This window comes from Pyrgilauda ruficollis, unplaced genomic scaffold (assembly GCF_017590135.1).
Source record: "Pyrgilauda ruficollis isolate IOZ18807 unplaced genomic scaffold, ASM1759013v1 scaffold97, whole genome shotgun sequence".
Classification (NCBI taxonomy): domain Eukaryota; kingdom Metazoa; phylum Chordata; class Aves; order Passeriformes; family Passeridae; genus Pyrgilauda; species Pyrgilauda ruficollis.
In genome coordinates, this window is record NW_024531821.1 from 2,675,000 (window position 1) to 2,699,066 (window position 24,067).

At 45.2% G+C, this 24,067-nt stretch overlaps 2 protein-coding genes across 5 annotated transcripts in view; one reads left to right on the plus strand and one right to left on the minus strand.

The window, feature by feature from the left end:
- Positions 1 to 24,067, plus strand: part of LOC121365583 (E3 ubiquitin/ISG15 ligase TRIM25-like) — a 430,661-nt gene that overhangs the window by 332,443 nt on the left and 74,151 nt on the right. The gene's annotated exons all lie outside the window — the stretch shown is intronic.
- The window catches only part of AFF4 (AF4/FMR2 family member 4), a 47,429-nt gene continuing 24,878 nt past the window's right edge, over positions 1,517 to 24,067 (minus strand). For 2 of the 3 annotated variants that reach the window (XM_041489890.1, XM_041489888.1), the window contains exons 6-23: positions 22,656 to 22,692; positions 21,140 to 21,188; positions 19,994 to 20,014; positions 19,413 to 19,467; positions 18,417 to 18,454; positions 17,887 to 18,049; positions 16,510 to 17,427; positions 14,388 to 14,476; positions 12,762 to 12,907; positions 12,105 to 12,196; positions 11,060 to 11,157; positions 10,483 to 10,546; positions 10,098 to 10,234; positions 9,644 to 9,715; positions 8,913 to 9,006; positions 8,169 to 8,212; positions 7,144 to 7,364; positions 1,517 to 6,601 (exon numbers count right to left, since the gene is read on the minus strand). In XM_041489890.1, coding sequence (XP_041345824.1) covers positions 6,483 to 6,601; positions 7,144 to 7,364; positions 8,169 to 8,212; positions 8,913 to 9,006; positions 9,644 to 9,715; positions 10,098 to 10,234; positions 10,483 to 10,546; positions 11,060 to 11,157; positions 12,105 to 12,196; positions 12,762 to 12,907; positions 14,388 to 14,476; positions 16,510 to 17,427; positions 17,887 to 18,049; positions 18,417 to 18,454; positions 19,413 to 19,467; positions 19,994 to 20,014; positions 21,140 to 21,188; positions 22,656 to 22,692 — 2,457 coding nt within the window. In that variant the 3' untranslated portion in view covers positions 1,517 to 6,482. Of the gene's footprint in view, positions 6,602 to 7,143; positions 7,365 to 8,168; positions 8,213 to 8,912; positions 9,007 to 9,643; positions 9,716 to 10,097; positions 10,235 to 10,482; positions 10,547 to 11,059; positions 11,158 to 12,104; positions 12,343 to 12,761; positions 12,908 to 14,387; positions 14,477 to 16,509; positions 17,428 to 17,886; positions 18,050 to 18,416; positions 18,455 to 19,412; positions 19,468 to 19,993; positions 20,015 to 21,139; positions 21,189 to 22,655; positions 22,693 to 24,067 lie in introns of all 3 variants that reach the window. The other variant, XM_041489891.1, reaches the window with a different exon arrangement.

The following is a 24,067-nucleotide window of genomic DNA, read 5'->3' on the forward strand; positions in this document are numbered from 1 at the left end:
GATATCTTACCCTAAATTAATCACTTTAAGGTGATTACTTAAGCTCATAATATAAAAAGCAACTACAACATCAAAAGCCATTTAGTTCTCATTAGGCATGAGCAAATTGTCCAATTACATATAAATTGATTAGTTAAAATTATTACTTAATGACTGAAAGGTGATTTTGTATGGCACCTGCTGTACACACACACCAGACTCAGAGACAAGATAGAAAATAGCCATTTTCTACTATAGGTAAACAGCAGTAACAGATAAGTACATCCTATTGTTAATGAATATTATATACTATACATTGTATAGTATATATAATAATAGAGATAATATACTAGATGTATATCCCATTATCAACAAATATTATTACAAACAAGCTTATTTTGTATTATAAATTATCAGGATAAGTAAGTAAATAGGACAGGGTGGGGTGCTATGCTGTGTTTGGAATTCTGATGGAAAGCAAAGACCACAAAATGAATTAAGACTGAGTAGCTGAGGGGAGCACAGAGAGCCTGAGAGGGGAGCACAGAGAGCCTGAAGGCAGCAGTGCTCTGCTGGCACAGAGATGTACCTGGCAGCCCTGGCTGAGCCTGCAGGGCAGCCCCAGCCCTCAGTGCCTCACGATGGTTTTTCCTCCCCAGGAAGAACCGCTGCCTCCTCTCCACTGCCTCAGCGTGAGTGGCACCAAGCACAGCCTGCACTGTTACTGCTGACCATGCTCCACACACTTGGGATGTATTTATTGACTGCTCGGGAGCTGCAAGGGCCTCCAGCAAGCAGAGTATTTAATATTTCTGTCACATGTGCTGATGGAAGGACTTCAAGGAGCTCGAGAGCATCTCCTCCCCAGCCACGCCTCTGGAGGCTCTGGCCAAGCTCAATAAAAGGGCTCTGCATCTCCTCCTCGTTTGGTTTTTTTGTAATGTTTCCTATTATTTATTTGAAGGTGTGAATTAAAATATATATTCAGCAAAGCAGCTTGGTTTTCCTTGTATCTTGAGCAAAGTGGATGGTGAGCACAGGGCTGGGGCTCAGTTCCAGCCAGACTTTGGACATTTATCCTTCCCCCTGGCAAGAGCACAAAGTAGATCAGGCCCCATCCCCTCCCAATTAGCTCTTATCAGCCCTCTGATAAAGGCCTGTTGGAAAGAGAGAGCCAAACTGATAATCCTGATAGCAATTCCAATATCCCAAATATATCCAGCAATAAGTGGAATGAGAGCTATTTACTTTTAATTATTTCTAATCAAATTTACTTAAATACATGTCCTAGACTGACTTTTGACACTGACCTTCCCTCCTGTCTTAAAATGAATTGATCAAAATGCTGTTTTGATGTGTTGGATGTCGACTTGGAGGCTGAAAGACAAAAAAAAAATATCAACAAGTCTGGACACACACACTGGATGCTACTTTTGTTATGTCTCACAGAGCAATAGGAACAAGGACAGAAAATTCTGCCTAAAAATGCACTTGCAGGGAGGAAAAGGCCCCACAAAACAGATACAAGCACAGGGGGTTGGAAGTTTAATACAGAAAATCTATTTGATATTTATTAAACTTAGTTTCTCCAGTTACAGTTTTGCATTGTACAAAGCATTTTAATGACACAGTAGTTAAAAAGATCTTTACAAATTGAAATGTGATACCCTTTTCTCCAAATATTTTAATTGCCATAAATTTGTTTAAAAATACACATTAAACGCATGTTTCAGACACTAAACTTTCTATAATCTCAATACCACAAAATACATAGAATATACTATACAGATGTGGAAAAAATCTAGTTAGTATATAATACTTTGCTCACCATTAACAGCTTTATTACGTGAAATGCACATACTGACTTAGAAATCCTAATTTTGAGCCCCAAAGTACCCTTTGAAATTTCAAATGTATTGCAACAAATAAAATCACAGTTTGTTTCTATTTTTTCTGGTTTTGGTTGAAGACAGATGCCCAAATCTTTTGATAGAAAACAAAATGTAACACATGGACTTGTCATGTACAAAGCATAAAACAGAGACATCCCATTAGTTACTAATAGTACCTTTCTGTAGGATTAATCAGGGCTTCATTTATAAGTGACAGGTTAAAAGTTACCTCCCCTCCCCAGCCCTCCCCCAAAAGAAAAACCCCTTCTTCACCAAATAATAATTTCAAATAAGATAAAGGATTTTTAATAAATATATAAGCACTTTATCCTCCATATACAAAATTTTTTAAAACAATTTAAAAGGGGGACCAGATACAAATGTCAGGAACTGTGCTTGGAAAGTCATGCCTGGTCCTTGGAGTAGAGTTTGGGATGTGGAATGCCAAGGCAGTGCCAGGAGCCGGTGCTGGGACAGGGCTGGGGACTGGAGCCAGGCTGCCCCAGGAAGGGGCACACAGCCCAGGGAATTCAACTCCAGGTGGGATGAACCAGGGGGAGCATGGCCACAGCAGAGCCCAGCTCACACAGCCCAGGAATTCAGCTCCAGGTGGGATGAAGCCAGGGCCACAGCAGAGCCCAGCTCCCTGCGAGCTGCCTCGGCAGCTGGAGCTGCTCCCCTGCAGCCAGGGGAGCCCAGCCCGGGACCCCTTCCCTCCCCAGGGGCAGCCCAGCCCCAGAGCCTCGGACACAGCAGGAGTCACTGGCACCTCCTGCTCGGGAAGGCCCCTCTGAACAGCTCTGCAGCTGGGTGAGTTGGTGAGCAAAGCTCTGGCTCCTCTCTGTCCCTCAGGATGCCCAGCACTGACCTCATTGCTCAGGAACAGGAGTTTTCCAGAACACTGACACAGCACAGGGAGAAGGTTCAACCCTGACCCAAGGATTTGTTGTGAAGGTAAGAATTTGGAAGTTGTTTACTCCCCAATGGGTAATTCAAACTTGACTTGCTCAGGCCCTTGTGGATCTGCCTCAATGGAAACACTGCAGTGACAGCAAAGATCTGTTCAGAAAATGACATTAAATACAGCAAAGGTAGTTTCTCTCTCTCTCCAGCAGTTTGCCTTTTGGGCAAACTCCATAATTCTCTGCCTACGGCTTTATTTTACTTGCCCCAGGCAAGTGCTACATCATTCCCATAAATTCTGACTCTCTGTGTGTTGGGGCCATTCATAAATACATTTCAGGGCATTTTTTGTTACCACAGCAATCAAGCCTCAGCAATCTAAAGGAATATACATTGCACTCCTGGATAATATGCAATATTTATCACCAATAAGATGGTGACTCAGCACTCAATAAATAATATATCAATATAGTCAGTTGCACCATAATCTAAAAACAAGTATAACATATACTTTGGACAGACTGAGTCATATATATATACATATATATTAAAAGACACATACAATACAAATTGCATACTGCCATCGAAGCCAAGGAGAGCCATCCGTCTGCTCTGCTTTATGGCTGAGATTCAAATCAAAACAAAACTCTTGGGCTGGTTTACTCTGGGGTCCTGAAGATTTGTTTGGAATTATAAATGGTTTGCACCTTTATCACCTGGAACCTGCAAGTCTGAGAGCAAAGTCAAACAGCACAGATAGCTGAGCAAGCCTAGTCTGATTGAGCCATTTTTAAGATTCACCAACTGGGGCCATAATCAGCAAGGGAATTAAATTACAGCATTGATATGTATTGATCCATATTCCCTGTCCAGGGAATCATTTGGGAAGCCAGGATTGGGGAGTCTCTCCTTAGTCACTCCTGTGACCTGCACTCCCCCTGTGGTGCTGGGAGCTGCCCAGGACAGGGACAGAGCCCTCCTGCTTTGGCAGAGGGATGGAAGCCTAGGACTTATTTGCTTGGTTTTTTTTTTTTTTTTGGCTATAAAATCTGATCAAGTCCAGAACTCTCCTCTTGGAAACAAGAGTCAATCCCAAATTAAGATATGCTTTTGGAATTGTGAGGTTTGAACTGATCTGTTTGCACCAGCCCCAGCTGCACAAGGCATTTCCTACCCATGCCCAAGCCCCCTGCGGATCCCCCGCACGGACACAACGCCGGGGACAGCACTCCAGAGGATGTGCCACCATGGAGCTCACCCTTCAGCTGGGACACTTCCAACCAGCTCAGGTCCACATTTTGACACGATGCTAAAAAAGCCTTCTGGTTGTTTGAAGCCAATTTCTGAGATCCACTGCTCTAGGGATAAGCGATGCGTTTTCAAGGGGCCGATTTCGCGTGACACCAAAAGGTATTTGTGGGACTTTAGTTAAGGAAAAAAAATTCCCCGAGATGACACCATTCCTGCTGACAGCAATGGTGACTGTGCACAAAGGAGCAAGCCAAGAACAGCCACGCTGGCTAGTGCAGCACTACACACAAACCCACCCACAATGCAACTTCTACCAAGGGATTTCTCAGCGTCAGAGGTGTGCGAGGCACTTCAGAGGAGGAAAGGAAACACAGCTGACAGTGTCCCATGCCCACGGCGGGGAGTTTGAGGGTACAGAGTTCTGTCTCCAACAGCAAAGACTAACAGAAAGGTGACCTTGCACAGTGATTCCATAAAAAGGATGCTCCGACAGACCTGAAGAGTCGAGTCAGGGAGAGCCCCAGGTCTGTTCCCCGTTTATCAATCCGGACGTAGCAAAGCTTTTCTGGAAGTACAAAACACGCTGGGACGCAAAGGAAGCTCTACGAAGATGCAGCTACCTTGTAGTAGGTTACTAATTTGCAAAACTTCTAAACTCTTAAAGCCCATAGGACATACTGCAGTACTAAGGAGCGTAGAATTCTATTCCTTCTCTCGAGGTTGCCGTGATTTTGGCACTTAACTACACCTACACAAAAAATTTAGTGCAATAATTTTCCTGAACATGCACGTTCATATCTGGTACAGAATAAAGGGTTCAATGGGAGAGAAAACAAAGCAGCATTCCACAATCTCACTCCAAAGGATTCAGAGTTGGACTCTGGGGAAGGAGACCACCACGATGAGTCAGTTTGTGTGACAGACACCGGGACTTTGAAAAAGGAAATGGAATTTTACCCAAGTACTGCAGAAGACCACTGCATACAGTATACCTGGTCCTGCTGTAAAACATCTTGTAAACAGTTCATAAAATCTTCATCTAAAAGTAAGGCATAAGGCACACCAGACATGTTGGGGGCACTAAGCAATACTGAAAGCAGTAGCATTTGAAACCTTTAACTCAGACAAGCACCTCACGTGGAAAGGTACTTTGGTTTGCACTCAGAGAGGGGCCACCTGCAGCTCCAGCACCCCTCAGTGGCACCCAGCAGCCCCCTCGGGAGTGGACGTTACGTGACATGAACGGGACCTTCATTAGCACGGGGTCAAGCCAAGTTTGCCATCCATCCTGCACAGGACAGTGCTTCCTGCAGGAGCAGCTCTGCTCCCACCCCACGGTGGCTGCTGCACTGCCAGCCTGTAGTGTCCATCACCCAGCAGACCCTAAGAGGACAAAATGGACCTAGAGTTCTACTAAAGATTCCTGGTTTCTCAGTCAATGGAAAAGATGCAAATGACCGTTCTGGTAGGAACTGAGCTACTCTTGGGTTTGGAACCACAAAGTTCCCCAATTTTGTAACTGTCAAAAAGTGACAAGCACGGAAACAAAAGGTATTTGAAATGAAGAGATGCAAAAAAGCACGAGATTGTCCTTTTCCAAAGCCTTTCCTGTTTGCATCGCACCCATCGGACTGAAGGTCATTCCTACACCATTGCCTGGACGTTACATTAAATGCAAATTACTGTAATGTTTTGTGATTGTTATAGTGTTAATCGATGGCTTGAAGCTGCCTTGGAAACAATCCAAGGCAGATCCAGCTAAATATTTTTCCATATAAATTTCTTTATAATTCATTTAAATGAAGTATCTCAATACGTAGAAGAATATCTGGAACTTTTCTATTTAGTACAAATTCTGCAATAATAAATCTGTAGTTGTCATTTATTAGTCGACTCATAGGCATTAGGCATGAGAAGTACGGTGTCCCTACTCGTTAGAACCTATCAACCCTAGTTCCTTTTACAGGCTCTACCACCACAAGACATTACAGAGTAACAAAGCTCACAAAGTACTTAAATAAAGTGTCTAGGTTTAATTTCTAAGTACTCAAAAGGGGAAATTTAGGGAAGAAGAAATAGCTAAAACCAGCCCCAAAGGGGGCTTTTCAAAATTAAAATTAAAAAAATTAAAATAAATAGGATTTAAACTGACTATTCATGTATTGTGACTGGAATCCCAATGATCTATCCACGACAGATCAGCAAAACTACAATTTTTACGTAGCAAATTTTCAAATATTTAAATAACTTAAACCGGGAACACTGGAGAAGTCCGTGAACCAGCTGATTTGGGGTTAAACACAAAACACAAATGACGATGGGAGACACGGGAAAGCATTCCTTGCTCTTAGTGTCAACTAAGCAATGTGTTATGGCAGTCTTCCTTATTGACATGACACAGTGTTGTGGAGAGGAATCAGAGGCAGCTGAAGGAGGGGCTGGGCTGGGCTGGGCTCCTCACTTGGCTTCCAGGCGCAGCCAGTGCAGGCCCTGCCGCGTGTAGCGCACCAGCTCCGTCATGATGCTCGTGTTGAACACCAGGGGCCCCATCACCTTGTCCAGTTCTGCAAAGAACTCTGCAACAGCACAAACACACGTTAAAGGAGCACCTTTGGTAAGCACAGCCAAGGCCAAGTCCCAGCGGCCGTGGCTGGGGTGGAGACAAAGGGAATGAGGAGAGGTGGGGGAGTCAAGGAGGAAGGTCACTCCTAACCCATGTCTTTACTCTTCTGCACAAGACTGCTTGGAAGCAACTCAACCGTTGCCAAACTTCTTGGTTTTCCCCTAAAACTTATATTTCACTAGTTGAAAATAATTAAACTACTGCCAAACTTCCTTAAGAAGTTTCTTCGCTAAAGAATTCCAGAAAGGGAAATGCACCAAGTTCCTCTTCCTACACTGAACATTTTACAGGAAACACGACAAAGAATTTTATGCCACAGCTCCAACACCACGTTGACAACCACAACACCCAGCCTGGCCCCTGCAACCCAAGCTGTCACTTTCTTTCCCCCTGATTTTGCACAAGTTCAGCACCCAGGGCACCATCAACAGAATCAAAGCCTGGGAGTGTCCCAGCCCCCTCTGGAGGTTTCCATCCCCCCGAGGCAGCCCTTACCTTTCTGTTCTCTCGAGAGCTGTTCTGCTTGTTCCCAGATTTCAGTGGCATAGAGGAAGTTGGAGGTGACCTGGACGTAGCTGGCAGCCATCTGGTGGATGCGCTGCGGGATCGTCACCGAGGACCCGCTCCCTGAAGGGTTGGCTGCCCCGGAAGAGTAATTTCCTGAATTCCCTGGAGACAGCTTTGGAGAGACTGGAGATGGCATCCCAACAGGTTTGCTGCTCACCCAGAAGGGAAGATGGAATTGGAAAGGCAGAAATGCACCAGCTTTAGACACACCATGCTCCGAGATGTCCCCTAAGATCCCTCTGCCCACACTCGGGGTGTGGGATGGGAGAACACTCCCACTTTGCACACCAAAAATCAGGATTTGCCCTACAACAAATGGAAATCTCAAGCTGGGAACAGCTGAGGATCCTCCAATAATTATTTATAGCTTACAAAACCTCATCACCAAACCTCAGCATCTTAGAATTCAATGAATTCTTAAATTCATTGTTTAAATGAATTGTAAAGAGTAAGAATGAAAAACCTGCAGCTACCTGGTAACTCCACTGCCAGAATATTGCATTGTCTAACATTATTGCAGATAACACAATGGAAAGCTGAAGTGCCCCCACCCTTAAACTCATGGAATGGTTTATCAAAGGTCCATTATTGGGTTTAAAAGAGCAGAAGTAATTGCTAAACCATGGAACAGAGAATCCTGCCAGTGCTTGCAACCTCTGGCCTTGCAGCACTAACAAAGTTCTTGTTTGGGGGGAGAAGCATTAAATTAAACACCAAAACTCCCTGGGATAAATGGTTTGTGGGTTAGTGGCACACTGCTCCTTTTTTAGCCTGACAAACCCTGCAGAGCTGCAGCACCTCCCTCCACCAAGACAATTACACAAAAAATGGATCAAAATCCACACCCTTCAAATAATCACCCCAAAAGCTGCTCCCCGAGCCCCCTGGCACACAGGAAATGGAGAAAATGTCCTTAAAGTCAAGAAATAGAAGCAATAGCTTTTACCACTCACCTTCCCATACCAGGTGATGGTGCTTGAGAATTATTGTAGCAGTTCTGTGTGGGGAAAAAAGACACATTTCACCTGATTTGTCCTTATACTTTCACTAGTTACATTTTATCTGCTTGTTTAATTGGTTCTTTTAACCAAGATTTTTTTCACAGTTGTACTTTCAAGTTATGTTCTCAATAATATCACAGTAAACTGTAATTTAGGAAAATATTCTTTTTTTTTTTTTTTCTGATGGCCAAGACACAAATTAAGGGGTTATTTTAGCAAAACAAACAAATATTAGTCCATTGTCCCTTACGGGAATATTTGAGATTTTTTCAGCCCTTTAACAGAATCTGTTATCACTGGCAGTGAACAATTAAAGAAATCCCAAATCTGAGAGACTGGGTATGTGATGAGCCTGTTTACTCCCAATATTGAGAGCTGGAAACTGCAGAATCAGCTGCACAGAAATTTAGATCAATTCATGGGTAATTTCCCTAAACCCAGCCAACATCCCACTGCAAACAACCTTCTCCTTGAAGCCTACTACATTTTTAAAAGAAGATCAAATTAACAGAGTTGCCATGCCAGGACCAGCAGGGTTATGGTGATCAGAGCTCTGCCCAGCTTTAATACACCTTCAAGTCCAGTTCTAAACAAGTGTCCACATGCAGCAGTCTGAAATTGGGTTTGGGAACTTGAAGTGATGCAGAGCTTCCAAACCATTAGGTTTTAATGTTCAGAAAATACAGATGCAATTACCTTCAGATGTTCAGTCAGAGTTTTTGAGTATTTCAATGCACTTTCCTTTTTCAGTTTGAAAAGCCTCAGGTACAGCAGAGCTTGGCACCGAAGGCTGCCCAAAGACAGGACAAATCAGTCACAATTAAAGTCAGGTTTATCTCAACTCAGTGAACTTCAAAAATCTAATAGCTGTGGTCTTGATGTTCTCTCTGCCAATTCAGCTCTCAAGTTACAACTCAACCAGAAAATCCACAACCACCTTGAAATTCAGAACTGGAACAGCTCTGTGTTCCTCCAGCTGGAACTGGAACTCTGAGTGCTGCTGCTGGGCTTGGGGGACACCACCCAGTGAGTTCCTAGGCAAGGGGTTCATTTACTGCTCACCTGAGCCCCTGCCAGGGCCTGCCCCCTGCTCTCCCCTGAACCTCTGGTCCTCTACTCCTTCTGCAGCCACTCCCTCGGCCTCAGGGCTCCTGGCAGCCCCCACAGCCAGCCCAAGTGTGATTTATCCTGGCTCAGAGCTCAGGAGGCACCTCCTGCTCTCACCCTTCCATGCTGCAAAGCCTTGGCCCTCGCTGGCAGCATCCCCATGTACAGCATCAGACACAGATTAATGCTTGTGCACAGCCAAGTGGAAATCTCCTGTGTCTGGCTCAGGAACAGCCAAGAGCTCAGTGCAAACCAGCATTTTGTGTAGGTTACAGGTGTGAAATGCACGAGGGCACTGCAGGAAGTGCCAGCACACTCACCAAAGCACTGCCAGCCTTTTGTCTGCAGCCGTCGCATCCGGGGCCAAGTAATTCTTCAGTTTCATAGTGTACCTGCAGAGAAAGGCAGATCAGCCCCAAAGCAAAACCCCCCTTCAGTTATCATTCACAAAACACTCATGTTCTCATGTATTTCCAGTTTCAGCTGTCCCCACTGTTTTAGGAACATCTCTCAGCCCCAAATAAAGCAGTGACCCAGCAGTAACCAGAATAATTCTGCTCCTGTGGGTCACTTAAAGCCTCAGCAGAAATCACCTCACCCTTCCTGGAAATGCTTTAAACCCCAGCAACTGGAATGAACTGGTCACTGCTCCAGCGTTACTGGGAATGACAACAGATCTCAAAAACTGGGGGCAAAACCTCTGCACACCTCAAAGCTCTGATTCCCAGAGCTCCCCCCACCCACCTGCCCCTGCAGGAGCTCTGCAAAGCTTACTTGATTAATTCCACAGTTTCTGAATACATAGGGAACGGGGACTTGGATTCCTGAGCATTTTTCTCCAATGCATTCCCACACTCAATGAAGGACACGACAGCATCCAGGTAGTACACGGCCTTCTCGAACCTGTCCGACTGCAGAGGGAGAACAGCTCAGCACCACAGAGCAGGCAGGGGCCAGGGAATTCCAGCCCAGGGGAATGGCAAAGGGAGAACAGCTCAGCACCACAGAGCAGGCAGGGGCCAGGGAATTCCAGCCCAGGGGAATGGCAAAGGGAGAACAGCTCAGCACCACAGAGCAGGCAGGGGCCAGGGAATTCCAGCCCAGGGGAATGGCAAAGGCAAAGCAGCCCCAGGATCAGGGGCACGGGAGAGCCACTCACCAAAGCATCTGCATTGTGTTTCAGCTTCTTTGCCTCCTGCAGATAGTGATCAGCTGAGTAAGTCCTGCAAGAGAGGACACGGACTGAGGGACAGGAGCCACCCACTGCCACTGCCTTCTGTGACTGCAGCTCCTGAATACTGCCACATTTCAGGGCTTTTTCTGCCCTAACTCAAACTGCACTAAAACTGTTGAAAGGAATCTGTTAATTTACTTAAGTAAAAACTGTTAAAAGTAGTTTCAAGTTAATCCTGTGGTTTCAGGTAATTCCAACAGTATTTCAAGCAAGTTCTTAAGCAGAAAGTTATTTTACATTTGGTGCAAACATAATTTTGTCTGTAAAGTGAATTTAAAGAAGTGCTTTCAGAGCAATTTGCCACCTGAATTGGTCCAACTGAGACCTCAAGTCTGCACAAGATGGTGAAATATTTGTTTTACTTTCTTTTCAAGATATTTTCTTTGACAAAGATCTTGTGTGTAACATCTTCTGTGGAGCAAAATGCCAGCTCTGCTCTGTGGGAGCTGCCTGTGCTCAAGATCCCGAGCCCCCAGAGGGAAAGGGAATTTTCTGTCCTTACCTATCATCAAAAACAAGCTTTGCTCTCCTCGACTTCACACTTTCTGTGGCCTGAGCAGAGGCAGGAGGGCAGCTGGAGGAATTGTTCAGGATCTTTTCCTGGAAGGGAAATCCATGCCATGATTACAAGAAGAGCATTTGTTGTATAAATTCCCCCATGGCTTCCCCCATTGCACCAGAAGGACAGCCTGCAGGAGCTCTGGGAACAACTCAGCTCCCAGGATGCTCCCACAGGGTGCAGCCAAGGCTTTCCAGGTACACCAGGGTCAGGAAATCCCTCCCTCCCTCTCACCTGTCACTGTTTCTAAATCCTGTTTGTCTACTCTAACAGAGATGAGGAGGATTTGGAGGACTTCTATCAACAACTCTCTCTCTGACTGCCTTTGCCTTGAAAAACTCACACAGAGTAGCTACTCCTCTGAGAAAGACATGAGTAAAAGCACACCTGAAGTATAAAACAACAAACACACCACAAATTAACATCTGGCTGGGGGACATTTATATTTTTAAATCTATCACATAGCTCTTCCCAACCTAAATCTCTTACAAACCATTTTCTGCACCATCTCCAGAACCGTGTTTTCTCCCCTCCAACCATGGAGAGCTCTGTAAATTGCTGAGCTGGAGTTGAAATATGAGAGCCAGAGCTTCCCATCCCAGCACTGAGCATGGACTGGGCTCCTGCTGTCCTCTGACACCAGGACAAGTTCTGTATCTGCTCTGAGGAGCCAAGAGCAGCCTCACAGTTCCATTTCCAGCTTTCTAGTGATGTTCTTGTTGACCACCTAAACAATGAACAGGCAGCAGGCAGCACCAGTGCTGACTAAACCCATTCCTCTACTAACAGAGGGATTTGGCAGGATAAGCATTTGTATTCCATGACCTCTCCAAGTTGTCTTCTCATTTATGGCTTTCCAAGGCACTTGAGCTCTATGACAGGAGACAATGCACATCCCAAACTGATGATGTTTTAAACTGAACTGGAAATGGTTGTTTAGATCAACCTAAATAAAATACAGGAGGCAGGGACAGAAGCAGCCCTTTACCTTGGCTTCCTTGGCACTGCTGGACCCCTTCCCCTCTGTCTTCTTCTGCTTGGAAGAGGAGCTGCTCTTGCTGCCACTGCTGCTCTCCTTGCCTGGGTTGCTGCTGGATTTTAGGGATGAGGACTGACTGACTGTTCTCTTCCTGGAGCTGTGTTCCTGCTTGGCATCCTTCTGCAGGGCTGGGGCAGCAGGGGAGGGCAGCAAATCCTTCTCTTTAACAGCACTTGGCTTTGAAGACCTGGAAAAGAGGAACAAATTCAGGGTTTGGGTTTCTTCCTTAACAAAACAAACCAAACCAAACCAAAAACAACCCCAAAAAAAACAATGCACAGAAGTCTGATTTTTAAATCTCTAACTGAACATCTTTTTTCCCCCCAATATTTTTGCTGTCAGACCCAGCTTTGGAGAAAAGCAGAATAATCCTCTCAGTGAGTAGGTATCTCCAAAGCCAGACTGAACTTGTTTTCACCATTTTATTTGTTCTGACCTGAAAGCACAGGCAAAGCCAGACAAGTTCTAACCATAAAACCACACCCCTGCACCAGTTCTGTACAAAAAGCAGCCCAAAGCCTCCCAATTTCAGCAGTGGGAGCCAGTGCCAGCGCCAGGCTGTCTGTGCAGCAGCCAGCCAACAGCTCCAGGGAGAGATGCTCCAGCCTGGGTTGCTGCTGGATTTTAGGGATGAGGACTGACTGACTGTTCTCTTCCTGGAGCTGTGTTCCTGCTTGGCATCCTTCTGCAGGGCTGGGGCAGCAGGGGAGGGCAGCAAATCCTTCTCTTTAACAGCACTTGGCTTTGAAGACCTGGAAAAGAGGAACAAATTCAGGGTTTGGGTTTCTTCCTTAACAAAACAAACCAAACCAAACCAAAAACAACCCCAAAAAAAACAATGCACAGAAGTCTGATTTTTAAATCTCTAACTGAACATCTTTTTTCCCCCCAATATTTTTGCTGTCAGACCCAGCTTTGGAGAAAAGCAGAATAATCCTCTCAGTGAGTAGGTATCTCCAAAGCCAGACTGAACTTGTTTTCACCATTTTATTTGTTCTGACCTGAAAGCACAGGCAAAGCCAGACAAGTTCTAACCATAAAACCACACCCCTGCACCAGTTCTGTACAAAAAGCAGCCCAAAGCCTCCCAATTTCAGCAGTGGGAGCCAGTGCCAGCGCCAGGCTGTCTGTGCAGCAGCCAGCCAACAGCTCTAGGGAGAGATGCTCCAGATAAAGCTCTGGAACCCAGGGAATGGGAAACTTCCCCAGCACAGCCTTTCAGGACACTCTCACTTGGCTGCTGAGGGATGCTGTTGGCTCTTCCTGCCCTCCCACCATTCATATTTTTCTACATTATTTCTGGAAAAATCATATTTCGTTTAATTAAATGTCCTTCAGAGAACTGTGCCAGCAATCAAGCAAACAACAGAAAAAATCAAATATCAGGAAAAAAATCAAACTATCCATTAATTCTACAGCTGTTTCCTTACAAACAGGAAGACATTGTTTAATTCAGAAGGGGCAAACAAAAGTTGTAGCATCCAAACTGCTGCAGCTTCTCACACCTTTGTGATTTGGCAATTGCTTACTGGACAGGAATATTTTCCATGACACAATTATACCAGTTTTCATTGCTTGAAATGAAACAGAAGTTTCAAAATCTAATGGAAAAAACTTCATCTCTCCTGTGGGTTAATACTGACCAAGAAATCAAACAAAAAAAGGCATAACAGGTGTTGCAAAAAGCGTGGGGAATCCAGAAAGAACATATTAAACAATGGGACTGATCTGCTCATTCTGTACTGCCCTGCTTTGGTATCACTCACACTTTTCTTGCACTAACAAACCAAGGAGATGGGAGGTAAATCCATGGATCCAAAGCTTCCCAAAGAATGCAGTTCAGGAGCTTATTCCCAGTTTAAAACTTACTAAACAGAGAATTACCAGATGGAGTTAATTTAAAAGCACAGATTTGGATTTCTAGACCTAACCCAAGCCCCACTGGCTATCACAGAAAACCAGGAAGGAAATATTCCCTTCACAGGAGGGGTCACCTCATTTTGTTAAGGAGCACAATTGTCCTTGGCCAGTGTTTTTGGGGATGGAAATTCATTTCCTCCAATTGCTGGTAGAAGCTCTGAAGTAAATTTGTTTGAAGGGCAAGAAATAATGAAATATTACCAATTATTTGAGGAAATCTTGGGGTGGCAGAGAGCAGAAGAGGGGGAAGATGAGCACCATTCTCTCCAGGGCCACCCTGACCCTCAGAGCAGGAAGAGCAGAGATACTCACTCCCTGCTGCTGGAATTCTTGTGTCCTGAGGGAGCTTTTTCTTCCAGTTTCGTTTTCTTGCTTTCACTGGCTCTGTTTTCATCCTCGTTCTGAGCAAAGCAAATGAGAAAAACATCACTGAGAGTGGAGCATTTCACACAGACAGCACTGAGCAGGTGTTTCACAGTTACTACAGACCCCAAAACCATGGCCTGTCCTCATCCTCACAAATCCCCACCAGACCCTGGTATTGGAACAAAATGAAAGCCCAGCCTGGCTGCTAAATCACAGCCTGATAAAAGCAGCAACAGCCAAGTTGATCATTTCAGCACAGATACATTACAATCATGAAATCTCAGGAAAATCTGCCAAAGGCTTTGGCAAGATTGGGAGACAGATTTGATGTTGTGGGGTCTAAAGAGGTGTCTGATGAATGCCAGGAAAGGGTAAAACTCTAATCAATCTATTAGTCAGCTCAGAGATGCTGAAGACTAAGTATTGGTATCAATTTAACCCTCAGGTCACAGGGTCTTGAAGGGAAATTTCTAAGATGTCTTCACTGAGCACTGGAGGGATCAATCCAGTGAATAAGAGGGAAAAGGGGCCTTACAGAATAAATCATCTGGTAACAAACCCCAGTTTTGTTACTGATGCTGCAAGCTGAGAACTGTGATCAAGAAAACCCAGGAAATCAAATGGTGCCACTTGTGTTTGGAGCACAAACTTAAAACTGCAGGGGTGGGGAAAGGGGTCCTGTCCTTGCATCACCCAGGTTTCCATCCTCTCAGGAAGCAGCAGAGGGATCTGAGGCTTCACAACATTGAACCACCACTGTTTCCTGGGATAAAGCCTGAATTTAACTGGTCCAAACTTAACTTAACCAAAGCTTTGTGGTTTGGATTTGAGAGCACAGATCTTTAATACTGTAATTCCAAATGTGTGCTTAAAGGCAAAACTGGCCAAAGAGAGAGAAGTCATGTGTGAGTGCATTCCCAGGAACATCAGGACTTATACAGCAACACCTGCAAAAGTAATTGTTCACTGTAGTGGGCAGAGTTATTCCCTTTTTACAAAAGTTCATTTCTCACTTCATTTTCTCATGCCAGAGAAAAAGGAATCTCAGTTAGGAACAGGCTAAATCTGTTTGCAGTTGCATGTCAGGGCTCCTGCATGACACTGACTTCAGCCAGTGATCCAGTTTACTTTGGTTCCTCAGTAGGAAACTGGTGTAACTGGAATGATCCATCTCCTCAGGTGACTCTGGAATGATCTGCCACAATCCTGGGATTGCAGATGTCAACAAAGCCTCCAGCCCCTGTCAGATCCCTTGGACGTGGTAAAATGAAATTTTCAGAGGGACATCCAGAGCAGCACAGGGATTTCTGAATCCCTGCCCCAGGGCCTCATAGCCCTACACTCTTGGAAACCAGACTCCCTGGATCAGTGAGCCCAGCTGACTGCCCCAGCTTTGCCCTTTATACAGGGTCCCTGTGCTGAGCTTTCAAAAAGCAGTTTAAAATTACACCAGCATTGACTTCTCACATTCCCCCCTCCAGGAGTATCCCTTCTGGTCAGTTCCCCACTGACTCCTGCCCATTTTACTGTCCCCCAGCCATTCCTGCTCCTTACTTCTAGCTGAAAAAATGGAATGCTTTGGGAAATACTCAGTATTATTACAGAGAGACGACCCTGCTCCCAGTGGAGCAGCACCTGAGATGTTTGCTGCTGCTGCCATGCCCCAGGCCCAGTCCTGCCCCATCCCTTATCCTGGCAATGGGTATTTCCATGGCTCAGGGAGCTGATGCAAACTGACTTTTGGGGTTTTTTTCCCAGGTGGATTTCCCATTAGATCAGCTGCCTGAGCTGGCCTGCAGAGCACCAGGGGCTGGTTCCAGGGAGGCAGGAGAGGGCTGCATGCAGAGCTCAGAGGCACAGGATCTCCCTGAGCTCTGGCTACAGGGCTGACACTCCCACAGGTGTTTCTGCATGAAAACCCCAACAGTCTCCTGCACCAGCACAGGGATGAGCCAGGGGTTCTACACAGCAAAGCCCCTCCTGCACAGCTCTGAGGTGTCACCTGCATTCTGGGCTACCCAAGGCTCTGAGGGCTGAGAGAACAGGGGGACGTGCCCAGAGGGCTCACCTGTTTGTGTTTCCTCTTGCCTTTGGTGGAGCTCTTGTCCGAGGGCAGTTTCTGGGCCTCGCGGGCGTGTTTCTCCGGAGCGCTCTTCTTCTCCGCCTTGGCTCCCTCGGCGTCCTTGTAAGGCTTCCCTGGTATCCTGGATAAGAGGCTCAGGTCAATCTTCACAATGAGTGGGTACCTTTCATCAGGATCACTCAGTGGGGACAGAAGCTCTTTCTCTTCCATAGGAGAGAACATTCTTTGCCGGAAAAAGCTGTCATCCTCCTCCATGGAAGATTTAACAGGAGTCCTATTGCTCTCAGAGTATTTGGGTGTTTGTGAGGAAGGAGGCAGACTCTCATTTTCATCTGAATCAGAGGATGAGGTATCTGTTTCGATGAATTCCCTGGATTTCTGGGCAGATTTGCTTGAAGCCTTGTATTTCTTTTTCTCTGTTGTAGGTCGAGGGGAAGACTTGGGCTCCTTCTTTATATTGGGTTTCCTGGAGCCTTTGGTGGCTGCCTTGTGCCTGTTTGAAGGGATATTTGTTGCCATGTCTACTGGGGTTTCGCTTTCTATTTTAAGACCTCCTCTGGGCTCTTCCACAGATGTCTTTTCTGCTTTCTTGGGCTGTTTTTTCCCTACAGTCCTCCTCTGAGTCGAGCTGTCGCTCTGGGCAGGTGATTTCTGCCTGCCACGACTGCTCTCCGAGCCCTTCTGGGTGGGTTTGGAATCTCTCCCTGGTGTAGAAGAAATGGAGTCCTTGGATCCACCTTGATCAGTGTACCCACTCCCTGTACCCTGATCCCGTCCCTCTTTCTTGTAGCCTTGGGAAGAAGGGATATTGCTGTCCACAGAAGAAGCTGGTGACACTTTATGGGAATTAACTTTGTTCAACCAGTTATCCAGCTGCCACTTGTTTGTGGGTGGTGGCTCTGGCTAAAAACAAAGTGAAAAACAGAGTTAGATAAAACATTTCCCATTTCTTCCATCTTTTCCACGTGGCAGCTGTATGATGCTGCACACCAAAGCATGAGGTACACCTAAAACCTGAAACAAATAAATGAAAACCAGACCCAAATAACACAAATTTTCCTTTTGTCTGCTACCAACAGGCAATATTTGATGCCATGTTTTTTTAGTGTTCTGATACCACATCTAACTCTGCTCTCCAACAGACAACTGGTGGTAAAAACCACCTCAAATCAAACATCAGGTGTGGGCTTGTCTAGAGAACTGTCACATGCAGCACAGGACCTGCAGCAGAGCAGCCCAGCCTGACAACGAGCCCACGTTGCTCGGAGTTTTGTCTCCAACAGTGGGAATTGACTGAACTTTTGTGCTGTTAAGTGCCAGGACTGGAGCCCAGCTGCTGAAGGCAGGCCCTGGCTGCCCTACCTCGGGGGATGCACTCTGGGAGGGCTCGTTGGCCTCGCTGTCACTGGAGCTGCTCTCGCTCTCCGAGTCGGAGCCGGAGCTGCTCTCGGAGCCGCTGTGGCTGCTCGAGTCATCCCTGGAGTTATCTGCTCCTTCACTGTTGTGCTGGGAAGGCTCAGAATTACTGCAACAGAAAGGAGGGACAGCAAGCGTTACCCGAGGCACAGGTACATCCTTCAAATCCTTTCATTAAAGTAACAAAACGTAACATTTTAATCAATGTTCAGGAGAAAATTCAGCTGAAGCGAACCCACTTCAGCCTGTTCACAGCTCAGGCAACACCTGAAGGTGCTGCCCCTCTCAAAGTGGAAATTTGCAGGAAATATTTCATATTATATTTATAACTATTTAATCACTGATTAAATTCTCATCACTTTTGCTTTATTACAAGCCAAAGATGAATTTCTGGAAACGAGACCAAGCCAGGAGTGCTGACTGGGCTGAGCTTCCCCACGGTGCTGCCTGGGCTGCAATCCCCCAGGAATTCCTACCTTCCAGGTGTGCTCCTTGGCACGGTCTTATCGCAGTCCTGCAATTCAAAAAAAGAGCATGAAGCTTCTAGAAGCTATTTTAGGCTTGTATATACAATTAAGTTGGAAAACATTGGTTTATAGCCTTTAATTTTTTAAAAATACATTATTTGCAGTAGTTTAAATTTATTTGCATTTTCCTTATACAGAAAGGAGAAGCAGCGTTATTTTCTCCAAGTTTTCAGCACAAATCTCTATATTCTGACTCCATTTGTGACAGTTCCCATTTCTACCACTAATTACCATCCCATTTCCACCTTTTTGAATCAGATGATTCAGCATTTCACAGTAATTTTCCTGAGATGCCCAGGGTAAGTGGAGTTCACCAACTCCAAGTTTTCCACTTGAAGAAAATCAAGTACCAGAACTGAGAAGAAACCCCAGAGCAGTGGGGGTTTGGGGCAGCACAGACACATATTTTATTTTTATTTAGCACGTTAAGTGCCAGTCTGGCAGAAGCTGCACAAAGTTAATCCTGAAACGAGTAAAAAGAGACTTTTTGATAAATATTTAGGTGCAGCTGTACTCCCAGGGACTCCCTGTCACCCCAAACATCCCAGGGCAGCAATGCACACAGATGTTCCCACCATGAGCTCTGTAGCTGGGATGGCAAAACACAAAGGAGTTTATCTTTCATTAAGGAGCCATGATATCAGTTTTAAAGTGCACTACTGCAATTTGATGTTCAGAGAAGGCCCATGTGAAATAAGTTAATAAGAATTTCTAGATAAAAGCGAACCGTTTCCACAAAAACACAACATTTCAATTTGTTTGCACTAAATTTTCCCCAGAATTACATTTAGGAATGCCTGAGGTTTGTCTAAAAACTTTCCATGAGGCTTCAGTTCCACAGATCTCCTGCTGAGCTGCCCAGGTTGCTGCTGGGCCACTGCTCCCTGCCAGGGCTGCCCCATGGATGAGTGCAGTGTTTTTTGGGAAGCCATCTGAGGAACATACCTGCTCTCCATCGCTGTCTTCACTACTGCTGAGTTTTAAGTCATCTTTCAACATACTAAGAGAAAAGGGAGAAAGTGAGACAAGTTTTTCCAAGTATTTTAATTGCTTGCAAAGCATTCTGCTAGATTTCAACATGGCACTGTTTATCCTGCAGAGGCTGCGTGGGTGAGAGCACCAGACTGCACTCACACACTTCATGGTTAAGAATGGTGAGTTGAGTCATTCTTAGAGAAGAATGAGGATTCAGGTACTTTGGCTCCTGAGTCCATTCTGTTAAACTTAGAAAGGAAATCTGACACAATTTACTGGTGTGGGAGGAGGTAACTTGTGCTATGTTCAACTTCTTACACACAATGGGCAAGAATTGTGTTTGGAAAGGAGGAAAGCAAGCCAGCCCCAGTGGCTGCTTCCTGTCTCGTGGCACGGTGCAACTGTCCTAAACCATCATTAATTACTGTTATCCAAAGCCATAATTACTGCTGGTAGTCACACAAAGTGAGAATGCATGAGCACAATGAAAACACACAGCAGGGCCTCCGTGATTATTGGAAACATTTGATTATAAAAATAAAACATCTTACTCTGTCTGGTTCGATTCACATCTGTGGAGGGAAAATGAGAAAGAATTAAAAGCCTGACTCTCCTGAGTTTTCCAGTGAGCTGCTGATCTGAACAGCAACAGCAACCTCTAGGAGCTCACTCCTGAACTACTGCTCATTGCTACCATTTTACAAACAATTATCTCCTTTTCAAGGGTTTTCTTTACCAGATCATAACCACTTAAAAATATATATTTAGTTTTGTCACAGTAAACATCATTTAAACTTCCTTCTGCATCCCAGCTCAGCAATGTCCAATGCTGCCTCTTGCTCTCAGGGGCTCTCCCATTCCCAGCTTTGGCAATGGCACAGTTCCCTCTCAGCCCCTTCCTGAACTGCCTGATTTTGGGACACTGACTCCAGGTTTGGATGAATTGAAGGGGGTTTCTTTTGTTTTATTTCTTTCCCATAGGTCAGGTGCTTTGTCCATCTTACCAATTCTGTGGCAGAAGCAGCAGGCTGCATCCTGGGAGTGCATCCCAACAAAAGTTAACTGGGGAATGTCACTAACCCAGAGTCACCTTTCAGAGTCTTCATTAACACACAATCAGCTGGTAAATATTTATTTCTATGGGCAGATTTATTTGGAAACCGTCTTTTAACTGCATATCACAGATTTTTAAGTCTGAGAAAGGTGGACTACAGCCATGCAGAACATTCCACTTGCCTCTGAGTTTTTCTGTGCTCAAAACGTTTGTCAGGGACTTAAAGGGAGAGCAGAACAAACCTCACAGGATCCCAGACCCAGTTTTCTGTCTCCTCCAATCCAAAACCTTTCCTCACCCCGAATTTGTGCAACCTCCAGCTGCCAGCTCTGTTAGGTCCCATCCCATGCTGATGCCTTTTCTGATTCCCAAGCCAATTCCAAGGTCCAAACTCCTGCTCCTCTCCTGGCAGCTGACAGGAAAGCAAAGGAGCAGAAAGGCAGCTCAGGGTATTTTTGCTCACTCCAGTGAGCAATATTTGGTATTTTTGCTCACTCCAGTGAGCAATATTTGGTTTATTGTCCCAAAAAACCTTTTTCCTGCCAGCCAAGGAGAAGGATGCTGGAGTGTCACTACACACCTTTTTCTAAATCTCTTCAAATACAACTTTAATTTGTGAAATGTTTTCTCAGCAGGCACTTACGATTTGGATTGATGACCATTGGATGTTTTGGATGAGGGATTGTATCGTTCTAGGAGAAGAAAAGAAGAAAAGCACAGCTGAAAACTCAGGCACAGCAGAAGAAGTCCCCCCAAAGCTGCCACAAGGATGGATAAAGCAAGGCCATGTGAGGGGACAGGAGGGAGCAGCACCCAGGTGACACCAGGTACCACCTGCCCCAGGCTGAGGGAGGGAGCAGTGCAGAGGCAAAGCACCAAATACAGCAAATGATTTAACCAAGAAAATAGAGAAAATCATTTAAATCATTGCTGTGTAAACCAATCCACAATAATTTGTTATTAACGGTGTGGAAAACTGTTCTGCTCCTAGCAAGATGGAATTCTTGCCTTACACATGCAGGATCTGGGACACAGATCCACCTGCTGAGCTCTGACTGCTCCAGCATCCCCACACAGCCTCTGATGGACGAGAACCCCACACCCCAAAATCCAAATCACACACTAATTCTGGCAGCAGGAATACACCCTGAAAAAATCTGCTTCTTCATTTGGGGCTTCTTCCCTTCCCTATTCTTTCATTCTGGTAAATAACTGGGTGCAGCTCAACAAAAACAAGAACTGAGGCTGTTAAAAGCTTTCCAGAAAATCCAAACAGGCCCAGGAAACTGGCTCTGTGTTTAATTAACCTTGGCTCTTCTTTTCCACACCTGAAGATCAGCTGCTCCCATAACATGGGCCCAGGGTTCAGCATTATGGAATTAAGTTGAATTTGTTTCCTTAAGTCCCCACTGTATCAGATGTTCAGATAAGCTGCTTGTGAATATCTAAGAATAAACCATTCTTCTTTTACTATTTAAGCTGTTTAATCCCTTCAAGAGGGAGTGGAAGGACTTTTGGAAGGTAACAGCACTAATTTAATTCAATTTTACCTGATATTGATGGAGTTTTATGTTCATTTCAGTAATATTCAAAATAATGACAGTTTAAAGAAATAAAAGCTACTTTTTTCCAAAGTCCAAAAGTGCAAGAAACTCAAGGACAACAGCATGTGATTTAAGTTCTTGACCAGTTCTCTCTCTTGACTTTAAAATGCCAAAGAAAAAATAAATGGTGAAACTGCCCTGTGCTTTTTCTACTGAAATAAGAGCAAAAGCACTCTTCCAGTTTCTTGTATGTCCCTAAGCAGGGGGTTGGGTTTTTTAAGGTGTTTTGGTTTAATACTCAGTTATTTTCAAATCAATCAACCACAGAGGCATTTTGTAAAGAACTGGATCAATTAAAATGCATCTTTTCCCTCAAACACACCACCCTTCCACTCAGTGATGACCTCCAAGATCTGAACAAGAAATGCAGAAGAAAATCAAGCAACTGTTTAACAGCTTAAAACTTGAGAAAGCAGAGAAAATCTGAAGTCAGCCTCCATCCTGTGAGCAGTCTGGAAAACCTCATTTCCTAAAAGCCCTGAGATCTTGGGAGATGCTGAGAGCAGAAAGACAACAAAAACATTCAACACATTCCAGGAAGTTTCATGTACTCACTCTGTTCTCCAGTGCCAAAACTGGACTGCTGAGACTCCTGGGGGAATAAAACATCACAAGTGGGTTTTTTTTTCAGTGGGAATTCAAGGTGCTAAAAGCCAGGCTCTAAGGAAGATATTCTTTCTACCTAATGGATGACAGCCTCTGGAAGAGGGGAAACAACAGCAAGCAAAAAAAGGGATTCTTTCCCTAGGCCCTGGGGCACCACAGGTGAGACCTTCACACTCCTCTTCCTCACCCAATTCCTGCTGTTCCCAAGGGCACATCGGGGCTGACCCTCCCAAATCCCTGTGTGACTTCCCTAAATCCCCTCCTCCTGTGTTTAGGATGGAGAGGAACTGCTCAGGATGTTTGTTTATGCTCCTGACACACACACAAACTTTGCTGCTGTTTGAAGTGCTTTCCTTCCAACCCTTTCCTCCTCATTTTCCTTCTCCAGGCACACACAGCAATTGGAACAAAATATCTCAAGAAAAAAACATTCCTCAGCCACAAAGGAGCCTTAGGGACAAGGTGAGGTTTCACATGGGACCAGCTGTGCACACTCTGCCCCAAAGGCTCCACGTGGGTCCCTGCAAACCCAGCCTGGGTGGGCAGCCCAGAACAGCAGGTCTGGGAGAAAAGCCACTGAAATGTGTTTCAGATTCACAGGATGGGCTGGAAGGGACCTCACAGCCCACCCAGTGCCACCCTGCCATGGCAGGGACACCTTCTCCTGTCCCAAACCCAGTGTCCAGCCTGGCCTTGGGCACTGCCAGGGATCCAGGGGCAGCCCCAGCTGCTCTGGGCACCCAGTGCCAGGGCCTGCCCACCCTGCCAGGGAACAATTCCTGCCCAATGTCCTATAAAACCAGCCAGGAAACAGGAAGCCTTGCAGATTTCAGCACTTTTATCATCCTCAGTATTCCCATTTCAGAAACTCCAATTCTGACTCCCAAGACACAGCTGATTATTAACTTTTTTGAAATCCCAAACCCTTGTTTTAACAAATACACAGAGGCTACTGAGCCACTGCAAACTCCCTTCCAGGCTCGAGTGCCTTTTTAAAATAGGACCTTCCTGACCTCATTTCAAAAGGAGGACAACTGATGGCCCCAGAAAAATAAACTGAGTCCAATATTTGCAATTTCTAGTTGTATACACACATTTTACTTACATGCCCTGGCAATGGCAAACCAGAACTACAATTCAACAATGAATTCCATTTTTCCTGGTCCACCTGTGACCTGGTTTTCCCTCACACCAAGCCAGTGCCAGGCAGTGGTTCCAGAGGCAATTTACAGAATGAAGTTTTTAAGCACACAAAAGCTTTACACAGCAAAGCACCCTTGAGATGTTTTCAATTTCCCTCAGCTTTGTATTTCAAAAATAGAACAATGCATTGAACAAGGATTTTGTGGCTGGAGAAGTTC